This window comes from Balaenoptera musculus, chromosome 19, assembly GCF_009873245.2.
Source record: "Balaenoptera musculus isolate JJ_BM4_2016_0621 chromosome 19, mBalMus1.pri.v3, whole genome shotgun sequence".
Taxonomy (NCBI): domain Eukaryota; kingdom Metazoa; phylum Chordata; class Mammalia; order Artiodactyla; family Balaenopteridae; genus Balaenoptera; species Balaenoptera musculus.
In genome coordinates, this window is record NC_045803.1 from 3538207 (window position 1) to 3556310 (window position 18104).

Consider the following 18104-nt stretch of genomic DNA (forward strand, 5'->3'; position numbering starts at 1 on the left):
AAAATCTGCTTCCTTAGCACCCCCAGTGTACTTCCCATGCATTCCTTTCTGCTCAAATAGAGAGGAATAAGCTTCAGGGACTTCCCTGGCAGTCCAGGGGTTAGGACTCCACGCTTCCACTGCAGGGGGCACGGGTTCGATCCCCGGTCAGGGAACTAAGATCCCTCATGCCACGTGGCGAGGCCAAAAAAAATTTTTTTTTTATTAAAAAAAAAAAAGTCAGCTTCACCAGTGTTGCTTGCAAGCAAATCAACTGAGAAGAACAGATTTTTAAAATCACAAACTCCCTACCCGCTAAAAAAGAAGAAAAAAAAGAAAAAAACTTGGAGGTGTGTTAGAAAGAAGAGGAGCTGGAATTCAAAGTCTGATTCTAGAACCCACTTTCTTTTTGAGGGGAGCGTTAGAGGTCTAAATGCCCAGGAGAACAGCTAACCACAGGGAGATTTGTCTATTATGTAGATGTGAGCAACACACCTCAGGGCTAATTCTAACCACAAACCTTCACAACCAATATCTGCTTGCTTTCTGAAACAGAAACCCCAAGGACCACAAATGTTGACTCACAAATCAACCTAATCCCCGTCTACTTCTCCGAAGGCTTTGAGGTGATTCACAAACCTAGCTACGACCTTCAGACTGATGAAAGATGATAGAAACCAACCTCAAACAAAACAATGCAAAACAAAACCCAAAGCCACAGAAACCCAGAGAGGAGATGGTGCCAAGTAATAAACAGACCCAGGAATGCAACGTGGAAGGACAATGCTTCAGGGGGTGGGTTCTTCACAAAGGGAAACCAAGTCAGGGTCAAATCGTTCATACCTCACTCTGGGGCTTGGAAATTCTGTCAGGATGCCTTGGGCTGCTGTTGACGGGACATACTCAAAGGATGTAAGCTGAGCTGACTTTCACCCCAGGCAAAAGCAAGAAGGAACGCTATTTCACAGAAGTAGAAGCCCAGGGGTGTGGCAGGCTTTGAGTTCATCGACATCATTAAGATTCCTACTGCATGACGACGGTCTGACAATTACCAATGCAACGTCATTCCAAGGCTGGGTGTTTGTAACAGGTTGGATGGTGGGGTGCCTCCCCCTAAAAGGTATGTCCAAGTCCTAACTCCCAATACCTGTGAATGGGAGCCAACTTGGAAAAAGTTTCTTTGCCGATGTAATTAGGAATCTAGAGATGAGATTGTCCTAGATTATCTGGGTGGACCCTAAATCCAACAAGTGTCCTTAGAAGACAGAGAAAGCAGAGGAAGAAGCAATGAGGGGATTGAGGGCAGAGACAGGGATGATGCAGCCTCAAATCGAGGAATGGCTGGAGCCCCCAGAAGCTGCAAAAGGCAAGGAACAGAATCTCCCCCAGAGCTTCTGGAAGGTGCGTTCCCCACCCCGCCCCACCCCGCCCCGCCCGACACCTCGAATTTGGACTTCTGGCCTCTGGAGCTGTGAAAGAATACATTTATGTTGTTCGAAGTCACCAAGGTGATAGTATTTGTTACAGCAGCCAGAGGAAACTAATGCAGGCTCTTTGGGGGGTGGGTCACGAGATGACTACCAGAGCCAATTTGGGCCATTTGTTTTCTTGTTTTTTGCCCAGTGACAGGGAGAGAAGCATTTCTCTATCTTTTTTTTTTTATTCATTTTTGGCTGTGTTGGGTCTTCGTTTCTGTGCGAGGGCTTTCTCCAGTTGTGGCAAGCGGGGGCCACTCTTCATCGCGGTGCGCGGGCCTCTCACTATCGCGGCCTCTCTTGTTGCGGAGCACAGGCTCCAGACGTGCAGGCTCAGTAGTTGTGGCTCACGGGCTTAGTTGCTCCGCGGCATGTGGGATCTTCCCAGACCAGGGCTCGAACCCGTGTCCCCTGCATTGGCAGGCAGACTCTCAACCACTGCACCACCAGGGAAGCCCACGTTCCTGTCAGGCATGTGGGAATCTTAGCTCCCGGACCAGGGATCGAACCTGCACCCCCTGCATTGGAAGGCGAAGTCTTAACCACTGAACCACCAGGGAAGTCCCTAAAGGTGGAAGCTTTAATTATGGAATTAATTTTTAAAAAGCCAGCTTTTGGTTAGTTTTGGGTTTTATGAAGTTTTTTGTTTTTTGGTTTAATACCTTTTTTTTTTTTTTTTTTTTGGGCCAAGCCTTGTGGGATCTTAGTTTCCTGACCAGGGATGGAACCCGTGTCCCCTGCAGTGGAAGCTTGGAGTCCTAACCACTGGACAGCCAGGGAATTCCCTCACTTGCTTTTTCAGGGCTAAGATCCCCTCCATCTCTGCCCCATGTTTTCAACCCCAGTAGCACTGGGTCTGCAATCCCCAGCAGGGACTCTTCGGTCACAGGTCAACAAGCTGACATTTGAAAGCGGCTCTGCCCCATAGACCCTCACACAGTGATGGAAATGCCCTTTGTCATTTGAGTTTCACTGCCGACTCTCCAGGGTCGTGCTGTCCCCTACGGGAGCCGTTAGGCGCTCAGTGGTTGCAGGGCACGTCACGTGCCTCTTGCAACTGAGGAAGTGAATTTTAAGTTTTATTTAATTTTCATTAACTTCAAGCAAAAGGACTGCCTCTAGCTAGCTGCTGCCATAGTCTGGGAGTCCCGGGAGCAGGCGGGAAGCGTGGGGACCCCTCACCTCTCTCTGGGAGCATCAGGACATGACTGGCTTCTGACCAGAGGTAGGGGAAGTTCTTGTGTAGACCGTAGTAGCATCTGTAGGTCCCCGGGTGCATCAGGAAGATGGCATTCACAGGAAAGTCGGCCTCAAAAGCCCCAGCTTTGTACTTGGAGCTTAGGTTCTGGGCAAATTCTACTCTTCCATTCCTGGAAAGAACGAATGCGTCAAACCAGGTCTCTGAGTGATACCGCGGACTGAGCTTCTTAGAGGGGGTCTTCTTGGAGGAGGAGCCCCAGTGAGCCGAGAGGGAGGGTTTTCTGTACACACCTGGGAAGGAAGAGAGCCAAGGTGGCGAGTGGGCAGCGCCTCCGCCCGCTCCCTCCTGATTTAACCTGAGCACGTCTTCCTAACGCCCAGAAAGCACCCTTCCTGCTTTGCTACACTTGTCGGGAGCTTGGGGCCTCTCCAATTTTGTCCTTGTTTCCTCTGTGTCTCTTTTTCTCCCTGATTCATTCTGTCTCCATTACTGTTCCTCTCACCCAGGAGTCCTTACCGTGACTCAAAAGGTCCTACAGGGGGGCTTCCCTGGTGGCGCAGTGGTTGAGAATCTGCCTGCCAATGCAGGGGACACGGGTTCGAGCCCTGGTCCGGGAAGATCCCACATGCCGCGGAGCAGCTAGGCCCGTGAGCCACAATTACTGAGCCCACGTGCCACAACTACTGAAGTCCGAGCGCCTAGAGCCCGTGCTCCTCAACAAGAGAATCCACCGCAATGAGAAGCCCGCGCGCTGCAATGAAGAGTAGCCCCCACTCGCCTCAACTAGAGAAAGCCCGCGTGCAGCAACGAAGACCCAACGCAGCCAAAAAAAAAAAAAACGTGTTGAAAAATAATCCGCCTGCATCCCCCTGTGTGTTGCGATCTTCTCAAAGGCATCCCTGAGCCCCCAGGGTTGCCCAGGCCCGGGTCAGGCACCGAAGGGCTTCAGGAAATTTTTACTGGATACGAGCAGTGAATCTGGATTTCCACTTGCCCTTTTATGTCACACACCAACATGGAGGTGGCCCAGTCTGAGAAGGGGGCTGGGAAGATCGTAGGTGGATAACATCCCACTGCAGGGAGCTGCCTTGGCTTCTCCCACAGCCTGAGCAAGTCCGTTTAGGGGCCCAGGGAGTTCCCAGGGATGGAGAGTGTGTCCGAGCCGTAGGTTCCTTACCTATGGCTGTGAGCTTCAGTGGTTTACTGGAGCTTTTCCATTTATAGGGGAAGGTCTTGTATGAGGCATACACCTGTAGATCCCAGTATGGGCTGCTGTCACTGGGGAGATGTGGGATCTATTATAGCTCTGCTTGATATAGTTCATGAAGTCACCTTCACCGTGTTGTTTGGTCAGAGCAAAAAGATCATACGTAGATCCTGAATTACAGTATAGGGTCACAGTTTCTCCTAAAGTCACCACAGGGTACGCCTGGGCAAAGAGTGGTAGTCCAACTGTGTACACATCTGAAAATAAGGCGGGACTGGCATTTACCATGAGCCGTCAACAACGATCAAATATTTGGTAGAATCTATATGTCTAAATGCCCAAAGCACTTCATTTCAGTATTACATGTAATAACAGGAGTATGCTCCTACTATAATTTCCTGACAAATGAAAATGATACATTCTATGGAGGAAGAAGGTCACAAGATATTCACATTTTCATACATGATGTCCAGGATTCATTAAAAAAAAATTACCTGCTATATGTCCAAATCCATAAAGATGTATACCTTAAATACGTAAAAATTTATTTGCATAGCAATTATACCTCAATAAAGCTTGAAAAATTACTTGCCATGCTAGGGGTAAGAAAAGATGTTCCGGACTTCCCTGGTGGCGCAGTGGTTAAGAATCCGCCTGCCAAGGCAGGGGACCCGGGTTTGAGCCCTGGTCCGGGAAGATCCCACATGCCGTGGAGCAACTAAGCCCGTGCACCACAACTACTGAGTCTGCGTGCCGCAACTACTGAAGCCCGTGTACCTAGAGCCCATGCTCTGCAACAAGAGAAGCTCGCGCACCGCAGTGAAGAGTAGCCCCCACTCGCCGCAACTAGAGAAAGCCTGCGTGCGGCAACGAAGACCCAACACAGCCAAAAATAAAGAAATAAATTAATTAATTAAAAAAAAAGAAGTTTATGTAAGACATCAACTACTCAGGAATTTACATATTTCTCAGATTAAACGAAGGTCATTGATCATCCCAAGCAAATTAAAACACTCATTTCTAGTGAGTTGATGTTAATGCCCCCATCAGAGATTTTTGGTCAGGACATAACCCTTGGAATGCAGCCAGTCAGGAAAAATGTACTCTTAGTTGAATCTTTTCATACCCACTATTACTACAGAGAATCCATATCCTACAAAAGAACTGGTCTTCCAGGCATCTCTCCTGGACCCACATTGCTCTCCACCAAATTCTCTAGTTTGATTTAGGTCTGCAGCACCATCCCGAATAGTTTCATATATTAGATTCAGTCTTTTCGAACTACATTTCACCTCCTTTTTTGGGGAGTGAGTAAAGCTTCCTTCAGTTCTTCTATGGTAGATAAACAGATCATTGTGGAGAGCATGGCACAAATCTCCCACGTCTCTGTGGCTGTAAGATCACAGCAGGAAACCCACAGAGTAACTCATGCCCAGCGGGGTGATATGGTGGAGGGTTGAGAGGCAAAGCCTCAGTCTTGCACAAGGAGCGGTTCCCCTTTTTGTTTAGCAGGGGATGTTGTCACTCTTCGGCAAGGGGTTTAAAGCCCCAGGCTGTTCCATCCACGGGTGTGTCGTGCTGCGAAGAGTTGCTGCCCAGTTGGCTGTGCTGCACGGTGTGGAGCTGTGGGCTCAGGCACTGCCATGTCCCTGGGGGTCATTTTTCTGCTTGGACTTGGTGAGTGGGGCAAGGGAAGTTGTGTGGGAGGCTGGTGAGGGAAGAGGATGTAGATAAGAGGTTTATAACCTGGGTTCCTCTTGTGGGACTCTTTCTTTATGAGGTCCTGGGGCCAGTGACTTATAGAGAGATCACCCATAGGGCCACTTTTCTTCAGTTTGGTCTAGATGTGGTGCCCTGAGCTCAGGTGTTTGGGACTCGCTGTATTATTGGGAGACATCTCTTACCAAGTCTTTCTCTATTTTAGTGTTTTGCTGGGATCAAAGGATTCGGGCACAAACGGGTGAGTGTTTTCTCCCTTTTCTGCCTAGAGAACTCTGAATTGGGCTGAGCGGACTGAGGGATGAGCTTGAGTAGCCTTGAAAGAATCCCAGCCTTTAACCTGCACCATCTCTTCATCCACTCGTCGTATTATTTATTTTCTATGTTTTAATTCTTCACCATTATGCCAATCTTTGGTGGAAAACCTCTCCCCTTCTCTAGAAAGCTCCCTGATCCCCCGCTATTCCCCATCAGCACAGATGAGTCAAAAAGGGAATGCCAAGGTTTTCAAATAATGCAGAAAGGGAACACAGTTGAGGTCGACATTCCCAACACAGACACAGAGAACTGGGGACATTTGTACGGGCACCAGATCCCCCTGTGGGTATGGGACCATCACCCGTTGGGTGTGTTGTGTGTCCTTTCCATTTGCCATCACCTCAACTGCTTCCGTCTCCCTCATCTATGGAAGGTTTGTTCACAAGGAAGGTACTCTTGCTCAGGAGACAGACTTGCAGTAAAATGAAGACCTCAACATTTACTGGTTCTGGGACATTTTGCAAGCAGTTTCCTGCATTTGGGTCCCAAGTTCCTTCTTTCTAAAATGAAATAACGGGAGTTCCCTGGGGGTCCAGTGGTTAGGACTTGGCGATTTCACTGCCATGGCCCGGGTTCAATCCCTGGTTGGGGAACTAAGATCCCACAAGCCACGGGGCATGGTCAAAAAAAAAAAAAAAAAAGAAGAATGGTGTTGCATCAGTTAAGATACAATGCATGTCAAGCTCAGATAACAACGTTTTGCTCAGAAAAGGGGTCATTGCGTAATGTTAACAATTGCTAGATAACATTTATTGAGGTTTTCCCATTGCCAAGGGCTATTCTCAGCTTTTGTATATATGATCTCATTTTAATCTTATTAACTCCACCAAGAGGTAAGTTAATTTTTTCATATTCCACATATATTGAGCCCTGGATGTGACCTTGACATTATACTATGTGTTTGGCATAGATTTTTAATTAATTAATTAAAGTATAATTGAAGTACAATATTATATTAATTTCAGGTGTGCCACATAATGATTTGACATTTATATACATTATGAAATGATCACCACAATAAGTCTAGTAACCATCTGTTCCCATATAAAGTTACTATTACATTATTATTGACCACATTCCCTATGCTGTATATTTCATCCCTGTAATTTATTTATTAGATAACTTAAGGTTTGTACTTCTTAAACCCCTTCACTTATTTTGGCAGCCACCTGTTTATTTTTCTCTGGGTCTGTGACTCTATATTCATTTTGTTTGTTTTGTTCTTTAGATTCCACATATAAGTGAGAGTGTATAGTATTTGTCTTTTCTCTGACTTATTTTACTTAGCAGAATACCCTCTAGATCCACCCATGTTGTCACAAACGGCAAGATTTTTTTTAATGAGTAATATGCCATTGTGTATACCTATATATCACATCTTCTTTATCTATTCATTTACTGATGGACAATTAGGATTGCTTCTATGTCTTGGCTATTGTAAATAGTACTGCTATGAACACTGGGGTGCATGTATTTTTTAGAATTTGTGTTTTCATTTTTTTTCAAATGTATACCCAGGAGTGGTAGTTCTATTTTTAGTTTTTTGAGAAGTCTCCATAGTGTTTTCCATAGTGGCTGCTCCAATTTACATTCCCACCAACAGTGTAGGAGGGCTCCCTTTTCTCCACATCCTTGCCAACACTTGTTATTTGTGGTATTTTTGATGATAGCCATACCGATTGGTGTGAGAGAATGTCTCGTTGTGGGTTTTTTTTAAATTAATTAATTAATTAATTAATTAATTAATGGCTGCATTGGGTCTTCACTGCTGTGTGTGGGCTTTCTCTACTTGCGGCAAGCGAGGGCCTCTCTTTGTTGCTGTGCACAGGCTTCTCATTGCAGTGGCTTCTCTTGTTGCGGAGCACAGGCTCTAGGCGCGTGGGCTTTAGTAGCTGTGGCTCGCGGGCTCTAGAGTGCAGGCTCAGTAGTTGTGGCGTACGGGCCTAGTTGCTCCATGGCATGTGGGATCTTCCCGGACCAGGGCTCGAACCCGTGTCCCCTGCATTAGCAGGTGGATTCTTAACTGCTGCGCCACCAGGGAAGTCCCTCGTTGTGGTTTTAATTTGCATTTCTCTGATGATTAATGATATTGAGCATCTTTTCATGTGCCTGTTGGCCATCTGTGTGTCTTCTTTGGAAAAATGTCTCTTCGGTTCTTCTGCTCATTTTAAATCAGGTTGTTTGGTTTTTTTTGCTGGTGCTTTGTATTAGCTGTTTACATATTTTGGGTACTAACCCCTTGTTGGTCATATCATTTGCAAATATTTTCTCCTATTCAGTAGGTTGTGTTTTCATTTTTTAAAAACCTTTATTTATTTATTTATTTTTGGCTGCATCGGGTCTTAGTTGCGGCACGTGGGATCTCTTGTTGTGGCCCACAGGCTCTTCGATGTGGCACGCAGGCTTCTCTCTAGTTGTGGTGCACGGGCTCCAGAGCGCATGGGCTCTGTAGTTGTGGCATGAGGGCTCTCTAGTTGTGGTGCGCAGACTTAGTAGTTGCGGTGTGAGGACTTAGTTGCCCCGCGGCATGCGGGATCTTAATTCCCCGACCAGGGATCGAACCCAAGTCCCCTGCATTGGAAGGCAGATTCTTAACCACTGGACCACCAGGGAAATCCCTGTCTTTTCATTTTGTCAATGTTTTCTTTTGCTGTGCAAAAGCTTTTACGTTTAATTAAGTCCTATTTGTTTATTTTTGCTTTTTTTCCCTTTGCTTTAGGGAGATAGCTTAAAAAAATATTGCTACAATTTATGTCAAAGAGTGTTCTGCCTATATATATATATTTTTTAATTAATTTATTTATTTTTGGCTGTGTTGGGTCTTCGTTTCTGTGCAAGGGCTTTCTCCAGTTGCGGCGAGCGGGGGCCACCCTTCATCGCGGTGCGCGGGCCTCTCACTATCGCGGCCTCTCCCGTTGCGGAGCACAGGCTCCAGACGCGCAGGCTCAGTAGTTGTGGCTCACGGGCCTAGTTGCTCCGCGGCATGTGGGATCTTCCCGGACCGGGGCACGAACCCGTGTCCCCTGCATTGGCAGGCGGATTCCTAACCACTGCGCCACCAGGGAAGCCCATCTGCCTATATTTTATTCTAGGAATTTTATGGTTTCCAAGCTTACATGTAGGTCTTTAATCCATTTTGAGTTTATTTTTGTATATGGTGTTAGAGAATGTTGTAACTTCATTCTTTTACATGTAGCTGCCTGGTTTTCCCAGCACCACTTATTGGAAAGACTGTCTTTTCTTCATTGTATATTCTTGCCTTCTTTGTTGCAGATTAAGTGGGTTTATTTCTGGGCTTTCTATCCTGTTCCATTGATCTATATGTCTGTTTTTATGCCAGTACCATACTGTTTTGATTATTGTAGCTTTGTAGTATAGACCGAAGTGGGGAGTGTGATAAATCCAGCTCTATTCTTCTTTCTCAAGATTGTTTTGACTATTTGAGGTCTTTTGTGTTTTCATAAGAATTTTAAAATTATTTGTTCTAGTTCTGTGAAAAATGCCGTTGGTATTTTAATAGGGATTGCATTGAATCTGTGGATTTCCTTAGGTAGTATGGCTGTTTTAACAGTGTTAATTTTTCTAATCTATAAACATGGTGTATCTTTCTCTCTGTTTGTGTCATCTTCAATTTCTTTCATCAGTGTCTTATAGTTTTCTGAGTACAGGTCTTTTATCTCCTTAGGTAGGTTTATTCCTAGGTATTTTATTCTTTTTGATGTAATGGTAAATGGGATTGTTTCCTTAATTTCTCTTTCTGATATTTTGTTAGTGTATAGAAATGCAACAGATTTCTGTATATTAATTTTACATCCTACAACTTTACCGAATTCATTGATGAGCTCTAGTATTAGTTTGGTGGTGTCTAGGATTTTTTTAATATATAGTGTCATGTCAACTGCAAACAGGGAGCTTCACTTCTTCTTTACAATTCAAATGACTTTTGCTTATTTTTCTTGTCTAACTGCTGTGTCTAGGACTTCCAATACTATGTGAATAAAAGTGGTGAGAATGGACATCAGGGTCTTTATTTCTGATTTCAGAGGAAATGCTTTTGGCTTTTCACTGTTGAGTATGATGTTGGCTGTAGGTTTGTCTTATATGGTCTTTATGCTGAGGTATGTATGTTCCCTCTATGCCCACTTTGCTGAGAGTTTCTATAATGCCAAGCAATGATATTTGTTCTTAAGTTGACAGGGAAGACTAACATTGGATTATAATGGGTAGATTAAAGATGATCTGCTTCAGTTGTCCAGTATCTGCTGATGGCTATCAAAGTTATCATTCACTCCAGTCAAAAATGCTCCTATGAATTTCTTATCCAATGGAATCTTTGACATCTACTCAGACACCTAATGAGAATCTCAGCAGAACTCTCAACAAATCTCAGAACCTCCTCCTTATATTGGTCTTCCCATCTCAGTAGATGCCATCAATCCTCTCCAATGATCAATTCATTGAGAATGATATATGATGCCCCTCTTTTGCTCTCAATGCCCATCTGCTCCATCTCTAAATCTCAAAGCTCATCATTTCTATCCTCAAAAACTCCTCAAATCCATTCTCTTGTTTCTTTCATCACCACCACATTGTCATTACATGATCATTTGTCATGTAGCTGCCTGTGGCATGTTCCCTAATTGTCCCTCCACTTTCCACCTGGCCCCTTAAATCCATTTATCACACCAGAAATATAGTAATTTAAAAAATTACAAGCTCACTGCTTGTTAATCCCTTTGTGGGTCATTATTACATTTAGACTTAAATCCAGACTCTTTTCCTCAGCTTCCAGTGTTTTGGACCTTTGCTGATATCTCCTGACCTTTCTATCTTTACCAAGAGCCATTTTTCACATTATGTACCATTTGTCCTTTCTGTATGTGGGTCACACAAAACTCCTTCTCACCTCTGAGTTTGCATATGTTGTTCCCTTTTCCTGGAAGGCAGTTCTTCTTGCACTTCAGAGATCTATGTGTTTCTTATCCTTCAGGGATCATCTCCCAAAGAAATCTCTCTTATAATGATAGTTTTACCATATAATAAGAGTAACAGCTTCTGTGTATTGGTTCACATGTCTAGACTCTGTTATTGGGTAGGTTCACTACAGTTTCCAAAACATCCAGTAACTTGCCTCGTACATGGAAGACACACAATAAATATTTATTGAATGGATGAATTAATCCAAGAGGAGATCAACAACAGATCTTTACTGTCTACCAATTCCTAGATCTACCTGAAGTCCAGCTAAACCCTCCTGGAGATGAGCACCTTCCCACTGTGACTGCGACTTCAGTCATCAGCCTTCTACCTTTCCGCCTCCTCCTTATCTTCCTCCTCTGCCGGTGCTGGTGTCGAGCCAAAAACAGTACGTCCTGCAGGGGGAAGGGTTAACCTGGGAGGAGTGTGGGGAGGGGCTCTGTGGGTCCCCTTCCAGGATTCTGATCACTGACTCTCTGTAGAAGCCACTGAGGATGAGACCAAGAGCCAAGTGAATGATGACAGGTAGGAAAATTTGGACTCCCCCAATAGAAAATGCTGTGTCTGTCTCATTTCTCAGGCCTACCTTAATGCGTCTCTCTCCTTTCCCTTAGCTCCAGCCCAGACATGGACTTCCAGGAAGAAAATCAACGTAAGAGGAGTGAGAAGTAGGGGTAGCCAGGGTGGGGAAGATAGAAGGCATCCTAGAAGAAGCCGAGAAGGTTGGGGCAAACCTCACTGGGTGTGATGTCACTGCCCTTCCCCGATTTCAGTCATCCGTCTCTGAAATATAGATGGCAGGACTGGATAATCTGAAGGCTCTTCCTGGAAGCCTATCCTCTCCTCTTTTCTGGCAGATGATGTCTCAGGGGATATCCCGCCTGAGGAGGACAGACAAATGGACATGCATGTGAGTCTCTCCTCCTTCCCCTGCTCCCTCCCCCAGGTGTTCTCCCCTCACTTTGGATCTTCATGCTGGCAGGTCCACAAAGAGGAAGACCCACCAGAGTCTTCTGAGTCTTCTGCTCAGCTACACCAGGACCCCCTTACAGGGAGCGGGGATTCACTCCCGTCCTGCACCACTGAGGATTCCTCAAAATAGCCCTGTGTGCATGCCACCTTCACCTTGTCCAGAGAGCAGAGCCGGACCGGGCTGTGTGGACTCCAGGGTTCAAGTGCCCCTTAAGGAAAATGGGGCTTCGTGAGTTGTCCTACTCATGTACCCACGCCACTCATCATCTTGGAGCCCCTGCAAAGACTCAAGAATAGAGAAGCCTTGTCAACCATAAAGAAGTTCTGGGACGCATCACACATCTCTCAACGGATTCCTGGTGCCTTGTGTATTTACCCACTCATTTGCTTATTTAACAAATGTTCACAGAAGTTGACTCTTTCTTTCTTTGGACCTGTGCTGACGATATACATATTAGTAAGATATAGCTTCTGGTCTTTTTTTTTTCCTTCTATTTTGCATATTGGTTTTTATTTCAAATCAATGTCAAAGAGAACAATTGCAAAGATAGGACAAAAACTCCACTTTACCCTTCACTTGGCATAGCTTCTGGTCTTCAGGAACTCATGGTCTACTGAGAGAGGCAGATCACATGATCTGGCCCTTAGAAAGCAGAGAGGGAGCAGGCATTAGGGATGAGCTGGGCCACTGAGCAGGAACAATTGTCCAAGCATGTTTAAGGAGAACTCACTGGTACCAAATACAAGGAGAAGCCAAGAAGTAAGAGTCGGGCTTCCCCGGTGGCGCAGTGGTTAAGAATCCGCCTGCCAATGCAGGGGACTTGCGTTCGAGCCCTGGTCTGGGAAGATCCCACATGCCACAGAGCAACTAAGCCCGTGCACCACAACTACTGAGCCTGCGCTCTAGAGCCTGTGAGCCGCAACTACTGAGCCCACATGCCACAACTACTGAAGCCCATGTGCCTAGAGCCTGTGCTCCGCAACAAGAGAAGCCACCGCAATGAGAAGCCCACGCACCGCAAGGAAGGGTAGCCTCCCCACTCGCCACAAGTAGAGAAAGCTCGTGTGCAGAAACAAAGACCCAACGCAGCCAAAAATAAATAAATAAATAAAATAAATAAATTTATAAAAAGAAGTAAGAGTCAAATTGAGCAAGGAGGAGGGACTTTCCTGGCGGTCCAGTGGTTAAGACTTGGCACTTCCACTGCAGGGGGCACGGGTTGGATCCCTGGTCAGGGAACTAAGATCCTGCATGCCACGTGACAAAAAAATTGGGCAAGGAGGCAGTTCCTAATGGCGTTTCAGTCTAATGTTCTAGGAGTTTCTGAGAGCTGAAGCCTTCGAAGCAGCAAAAAATGAACAAGGAAATGTTCTTTGTAAAGGAACCAAATTGCAATAATTCAACTACAGAAGGGTTACTCTTGGGGAAGGGAATGATGCAGAGGGTGTTTAGGCCGGGGGTTTATGGTTTTCCCCTAGTTTTGGTGAACTTCCCCCTTTAGTTATGCAATTAAAATAAATAGAACACAAACTTAAAAGCTTTTGCACAGCAAAGGAAAACATAAACAGGACAAAAAGGCAACCCTCAGAATGGGAGAAAATATTTGCAAATGAAGCAACTGACAAAGGATTAATCTCCAAAATTTACAAGCAGCTCATGCAGCTCAATATCAAAAAAACAAACAACCCAATCCAAAAATGGGCAGAAGACCTAAATAGACATTTCTCCAAAGAAGATATACAGATTGCCAACAAACACATGAAAGGATGCTCAACATCACTAATCATTAGAGAAATGCAAATCAAAACTACAGTGAGGTATCACCTCACACCAGTCAGAATGGCCATCATCAAAAAATCTACAAACAATAAATGCTGGAGAGGGTGTGGAGAAAAGGGAACCCTCTTGCACTGTTGGTGGGAATGTAAATTGATACAGCCACTATGGAGAACAGTATGGAGGTTCCTTTAAAAACTAAAAATAGAACTACCATACGACCCAGCAATCCCACTACTGGGCATATACCCTGAGAAAACTATAATTCAAAAAGAGTCATGTACCACAATGTTCATTGCAGCTCTATTTACAATAGCCAGGACATGGAAGCAACCTAAGTGTCCATCAGCAGATGACTGGATAAAGAAGATGTGGCACATATATACAATGGAATATTACTCAGCCATAAAAAGAAACGAAATTGAGTTATTTGTAGTGAGGTGGATGGACCTAGAGTCTGTCATACAGAGTGAAATAAGTCAGAAAGAGAAAAATACCGTATGCTAACACATATATATGGAATCTAAAAAAAAAAAAAAAAAAGGTTCTGAAGAACCTAAGGGCAGGACAGGAATAAAGACGCAGACGTAGAGAATGGACTTGAGGACATGGGGAGGGGGAAGGGTAAGCTGGGACAAAGTGAGAGAGTGGCAATGACATATATACACTACCAAATGTAAAATAGATAGCTAGTGGGAAGCAGCCGCATAGCACAGGGAGATCAGCTCGGTGCTTTGTGACCACCTAGAGGGGTGGGATAGGGAGGGTGGGAGGGAGGGAGACACAAGAGGGAGGAGATATGGGAACATGTATATGTATAGCTGATTCACTTTGTTGTAAAGCAGAAACTAACATACCATTGTAAAGCAATTATACTCCAATAATGATGTTAAAAAATATAAATAGAACACAATCAAAAAGAGATGTGAATGACAGGAGAGGAATTGGAGTTGGTATTAAAAATAATTCAATACGTTTTGATGAGAGGAAGTAGAGAAGAAAGTTAATGGTAGGGTCAGTGAAATACAGCCAAGTGGTTTGGAGTGGAGAGTAGAAGAAATAGAGGGGAATTGAGAATGTATGTTGATTGATGGAAATAGACTCGGGGAGAAAAATAATGTGGACGATGTTGGGGAGTGACACTTGGTGGGAGAGCATAGGAGTCAGAGTTCAGAGTCTAGAATAGATGGGCTAATTAGGGTTCAAATTCTCTTCTGCACCCACTAGCTGAATGATCGTGTACACATTTAAAAATTATTCTCTTCAATATCCTGTAATAATCCATAATGGAAAAGAACATGAAAAAGAATATATATACGAGGGACTTCCCTGGTGGCGCAGTAGTTTAGAATCCGCCTGCCAGGGCAGGGGACATAGGTTCGATCCCTGGTCCAGGAAGGTCCCACATGCCGCGGAGCAACTAAGCCTGTGCGCCACAACTACTGAGCCTGCGCTCCAGAGCCCGTGAGCCACAGCTATTGAAGCCCACGCGCCTAGAGCCTGTGCTCTGCAACAAGAGAAACCACCGCAGTGAGAAACACACGCACCGCAACGAAGAGTAGGCCCCGCTCGCCGCAACTAGAGAAAGCCTGCGCGCAGCAACGAAGACCCAACACAGCCAAAAATAAATAAATTAATTAATATATTAAAAAAAGAATGTGTATATGTATAACTGAGTCATTTTGCTGTATACCAGAAACACATCTTCAATCAACTATACTTCCCTTAAAAATTAATAAAAAGATAAAAATTTAAAAATATAAGACAAGGGACACCAAAGATTGCCAACAAGTCGCTAGAAGCTAGGAGAGAGGCACGCACCAAGTCTCCCCCACTCTGCCCTGACCTCCACCCCGCAGTTCTCAGGAGGAAATCTGCCAGTATCTTGACCTCAGACTTCTACATTCCAGAACCATGACACAATAAATTTCTATTGTTTAAGCAACCCAGTTTGTGATAACTTTGTTACGGCACCCCTAGCAAGCTAATATACCATCGGACTGGCAAAGATTAGAAGGCTGGGTAATCCCACATTTTTTTAAACTTTTTATTTTATATTGGAGTACAGTTGATTAACAACGTTGTGTTAGTTTCAGGCGTACAGCAAAGTGATTCAGTTACACATAGACATGCATCTGTTCTTTTTCAAATTCTTTTCCCATTTAGGTTGTTAACAGAGTCAGTGTGCAGAGTTCCCTGTGCGGTACACTAGGTCCTTGTTGGTTATCCATTTTAAATATAGCAGTGTGTACCTGTCAGTCCCAAACTGGGTAACCCCACATGTTGGGGGTATTGGGGAGGTATGGGGATCCTCTTGCACTGTTGGGGGGGAAGAAACTGGTGCAGCGAATGCAGAGTTCAGTTTGGCAGTAAGTAAATGAAAGATACGCTTAAGAGCTGGCATTTGCTGTCGGGTGCATATTTTAAGGACATTTCACATATGTCCACAGAGGCACATGTAGAATGATATTTAGCTCAGAATTGTTTATCTTGGAGATATTTGGATATGATGTGGCTGCCTGTTACTGGGACAGTGGAGGGATAAATGTGTTGGAAGCAAATCAATATTCTACAGATCTGTGAACGGACTGTGAAATCTCTGTGGGCAATGGAAAGACGAATGACTTCCACAGCGTTGCACAATTTACAATACAGTATACATTTTGCACGGTACGAAATCACGTTTTGCAGAAATGAACTAATTCACATGAGATATTGTAGAGTTGTTCCTTGGAGATGGAGAAAAGGAATGAGAACTAAAGGGCATACATAAAGCAAACAAGGGAGAGACTCTGCCTAGATCCATGTGAACATGTGCTAAACCAGAGGAAAATGATTTATTTGGCTCCCAGCACCCAAGCTTCATCTAGAAAAGCACATTTTCTTCTAAGCTCAAGTTCTCTCACCAGAGTGTGACTAAAACAGAACCCGTTTTTCAAGCTTGCGTGAGGATCAAATGAGGGAATGCTTGAAAAGTGAGCAGTATTATAAAGAGATATTTGTGCATCCAAGTTTATCTTGCCCTCTAAGTCCCTGAATGATGGAACCCAACGGTTCTCAACTGGGGGTGATTTTGCTCCCCCCAGGGGACATCTGGCAATGTCTGGAGACGTTTTTGGTTGTCACAACTGGAGGGGGCATAGTGCTAGTGACGTCTAGTGGATGGAGACCAGGAAGGCTAACGGACAGACCTCCCCTACTCCAGCGGAGTCACCTGGTGCAAATGAACTCATTTACAAAACGGAAATAGACTCACAGACAGAGAAAACAAACTTATGGTTACCAGAGGGGGTAGCGGGTGGTGGTGGGGAGATAAATTAAGAGTTTGGGATTAATAAATACACACTACTTATATATAAAATAGGTAAACAGCAAGGATCTACTGTATAGCACAGGGAACTATACTCAATATCTTGTAATAACCTATAAGGGAAAAGAATATGAAAAAGAATATACATACCTACATATATATATACATACATGTATTTATACATGTAAGAATACACATACATGTATATGTATGTATAACAATTGCTGTGTGTACAGGTGAAACTAATACAACATTGTAAATTAACTATCCTTCAACTAACAGAAATAAAAGATAATTAAAAGGAAAAGAATCACCTGCTAAAGTTGGGCCATCCTGATCTGACCCCTATAATCTCTTCAGTCTTAGCTTTCTGCTCACTTAAGGCCAGCTACACCAGTCATTTTCTGGTTACATGAAAATGCCAAGCTCTTTATTTCATCAAGACTTTAGGGCAGGCTGAATGTGCTGCCTTTCCTCTATGAATATTTCTTACCATCAGGCATAACCTCAAACATCACCACTCCAAAGAGAAGTTCCCTGAAACCATTCTATTACAGAGATCTGTCAGATAGTACTCCGTGTCAGCACCTTGTTCAAAACACTTATCAAAGTTTCCATGCATTTTACCCCGGTAGAGATCTAAAATGGTGCAATAACTTCCCATTCTCCCTTCCCGCAGCCCCTAATAACTTCCAAAGTACTTTCTGTCTCTGTGAATTTGCCTATTCTGGATATTTCATATAAATGGAATCATATAATGTGTGGTCTTTTGGGTCTGGATTATTTCACTTAGCCTAATGACTTCAAGGTTCATCCAGGTCGTAGCCTGTGTCAGAATTTCACTCCTTTTAAAGGCTGAACAATATTCCACTGTGGTATGTATACACCACAGTTTATTTATCCTTCCATCAGTGGACATTTGAGTTGTTTCCATGTTTTGGCGATTGTGAATAATGCTGCTGTGAACACGGGTATACAAATATCTGTTCAAGTTCCTGCTGTCGATTCTTTTGGGTATATACCCAGAAGTGGAGTTGCTGAATCATTCACTGCTTCACGTTTTGAGGAAATGTTTTCCACAGCGGAGGCACCATTTTATACACCTACCAGCAAAGCATGAGGACTCCAACTTCTCCATTTCCTCACCAACATTTGTTAATATCTGTCTT

At 44.2% G+C, this 18104-nt stretch overlaps 1 protein-coding gene across 3 annotated transcripts in view; it reads left to right on the plus strand.

Annotated features, from left to right (window-relative positions):
• Positions 1-12067, plus strand: part of RDH13 (retinol dehydrogenase 13) — a 28573-nt gene extending 16506 nt beyond the window's left edge. For 2 of the 3 annotated variants that reach the window (XM_036832667.1, XM_036832668.1), the window contains exon 7: positions 5372-5526. In XM_036832667.1, the coding sequence (XP_036688562.1) occupies positions 5372-5406 (35 nt within the window). In that variant the 3' untranslated portion in view covers positions 5407-5526. Of the gene's footprint in view, positions 1-5371; positions 5527-11126; positions 11265-11358; positions 11402-11490; positions 11529-11733; positions 11787-11858 lie in introns of those variants that run through there. The other variant, XM_036832664.1, reaches the window with a different exon arrangement.
• The last annotated feature ends 6037 nt before the right edge of the window (positions 12068-18104 follow it).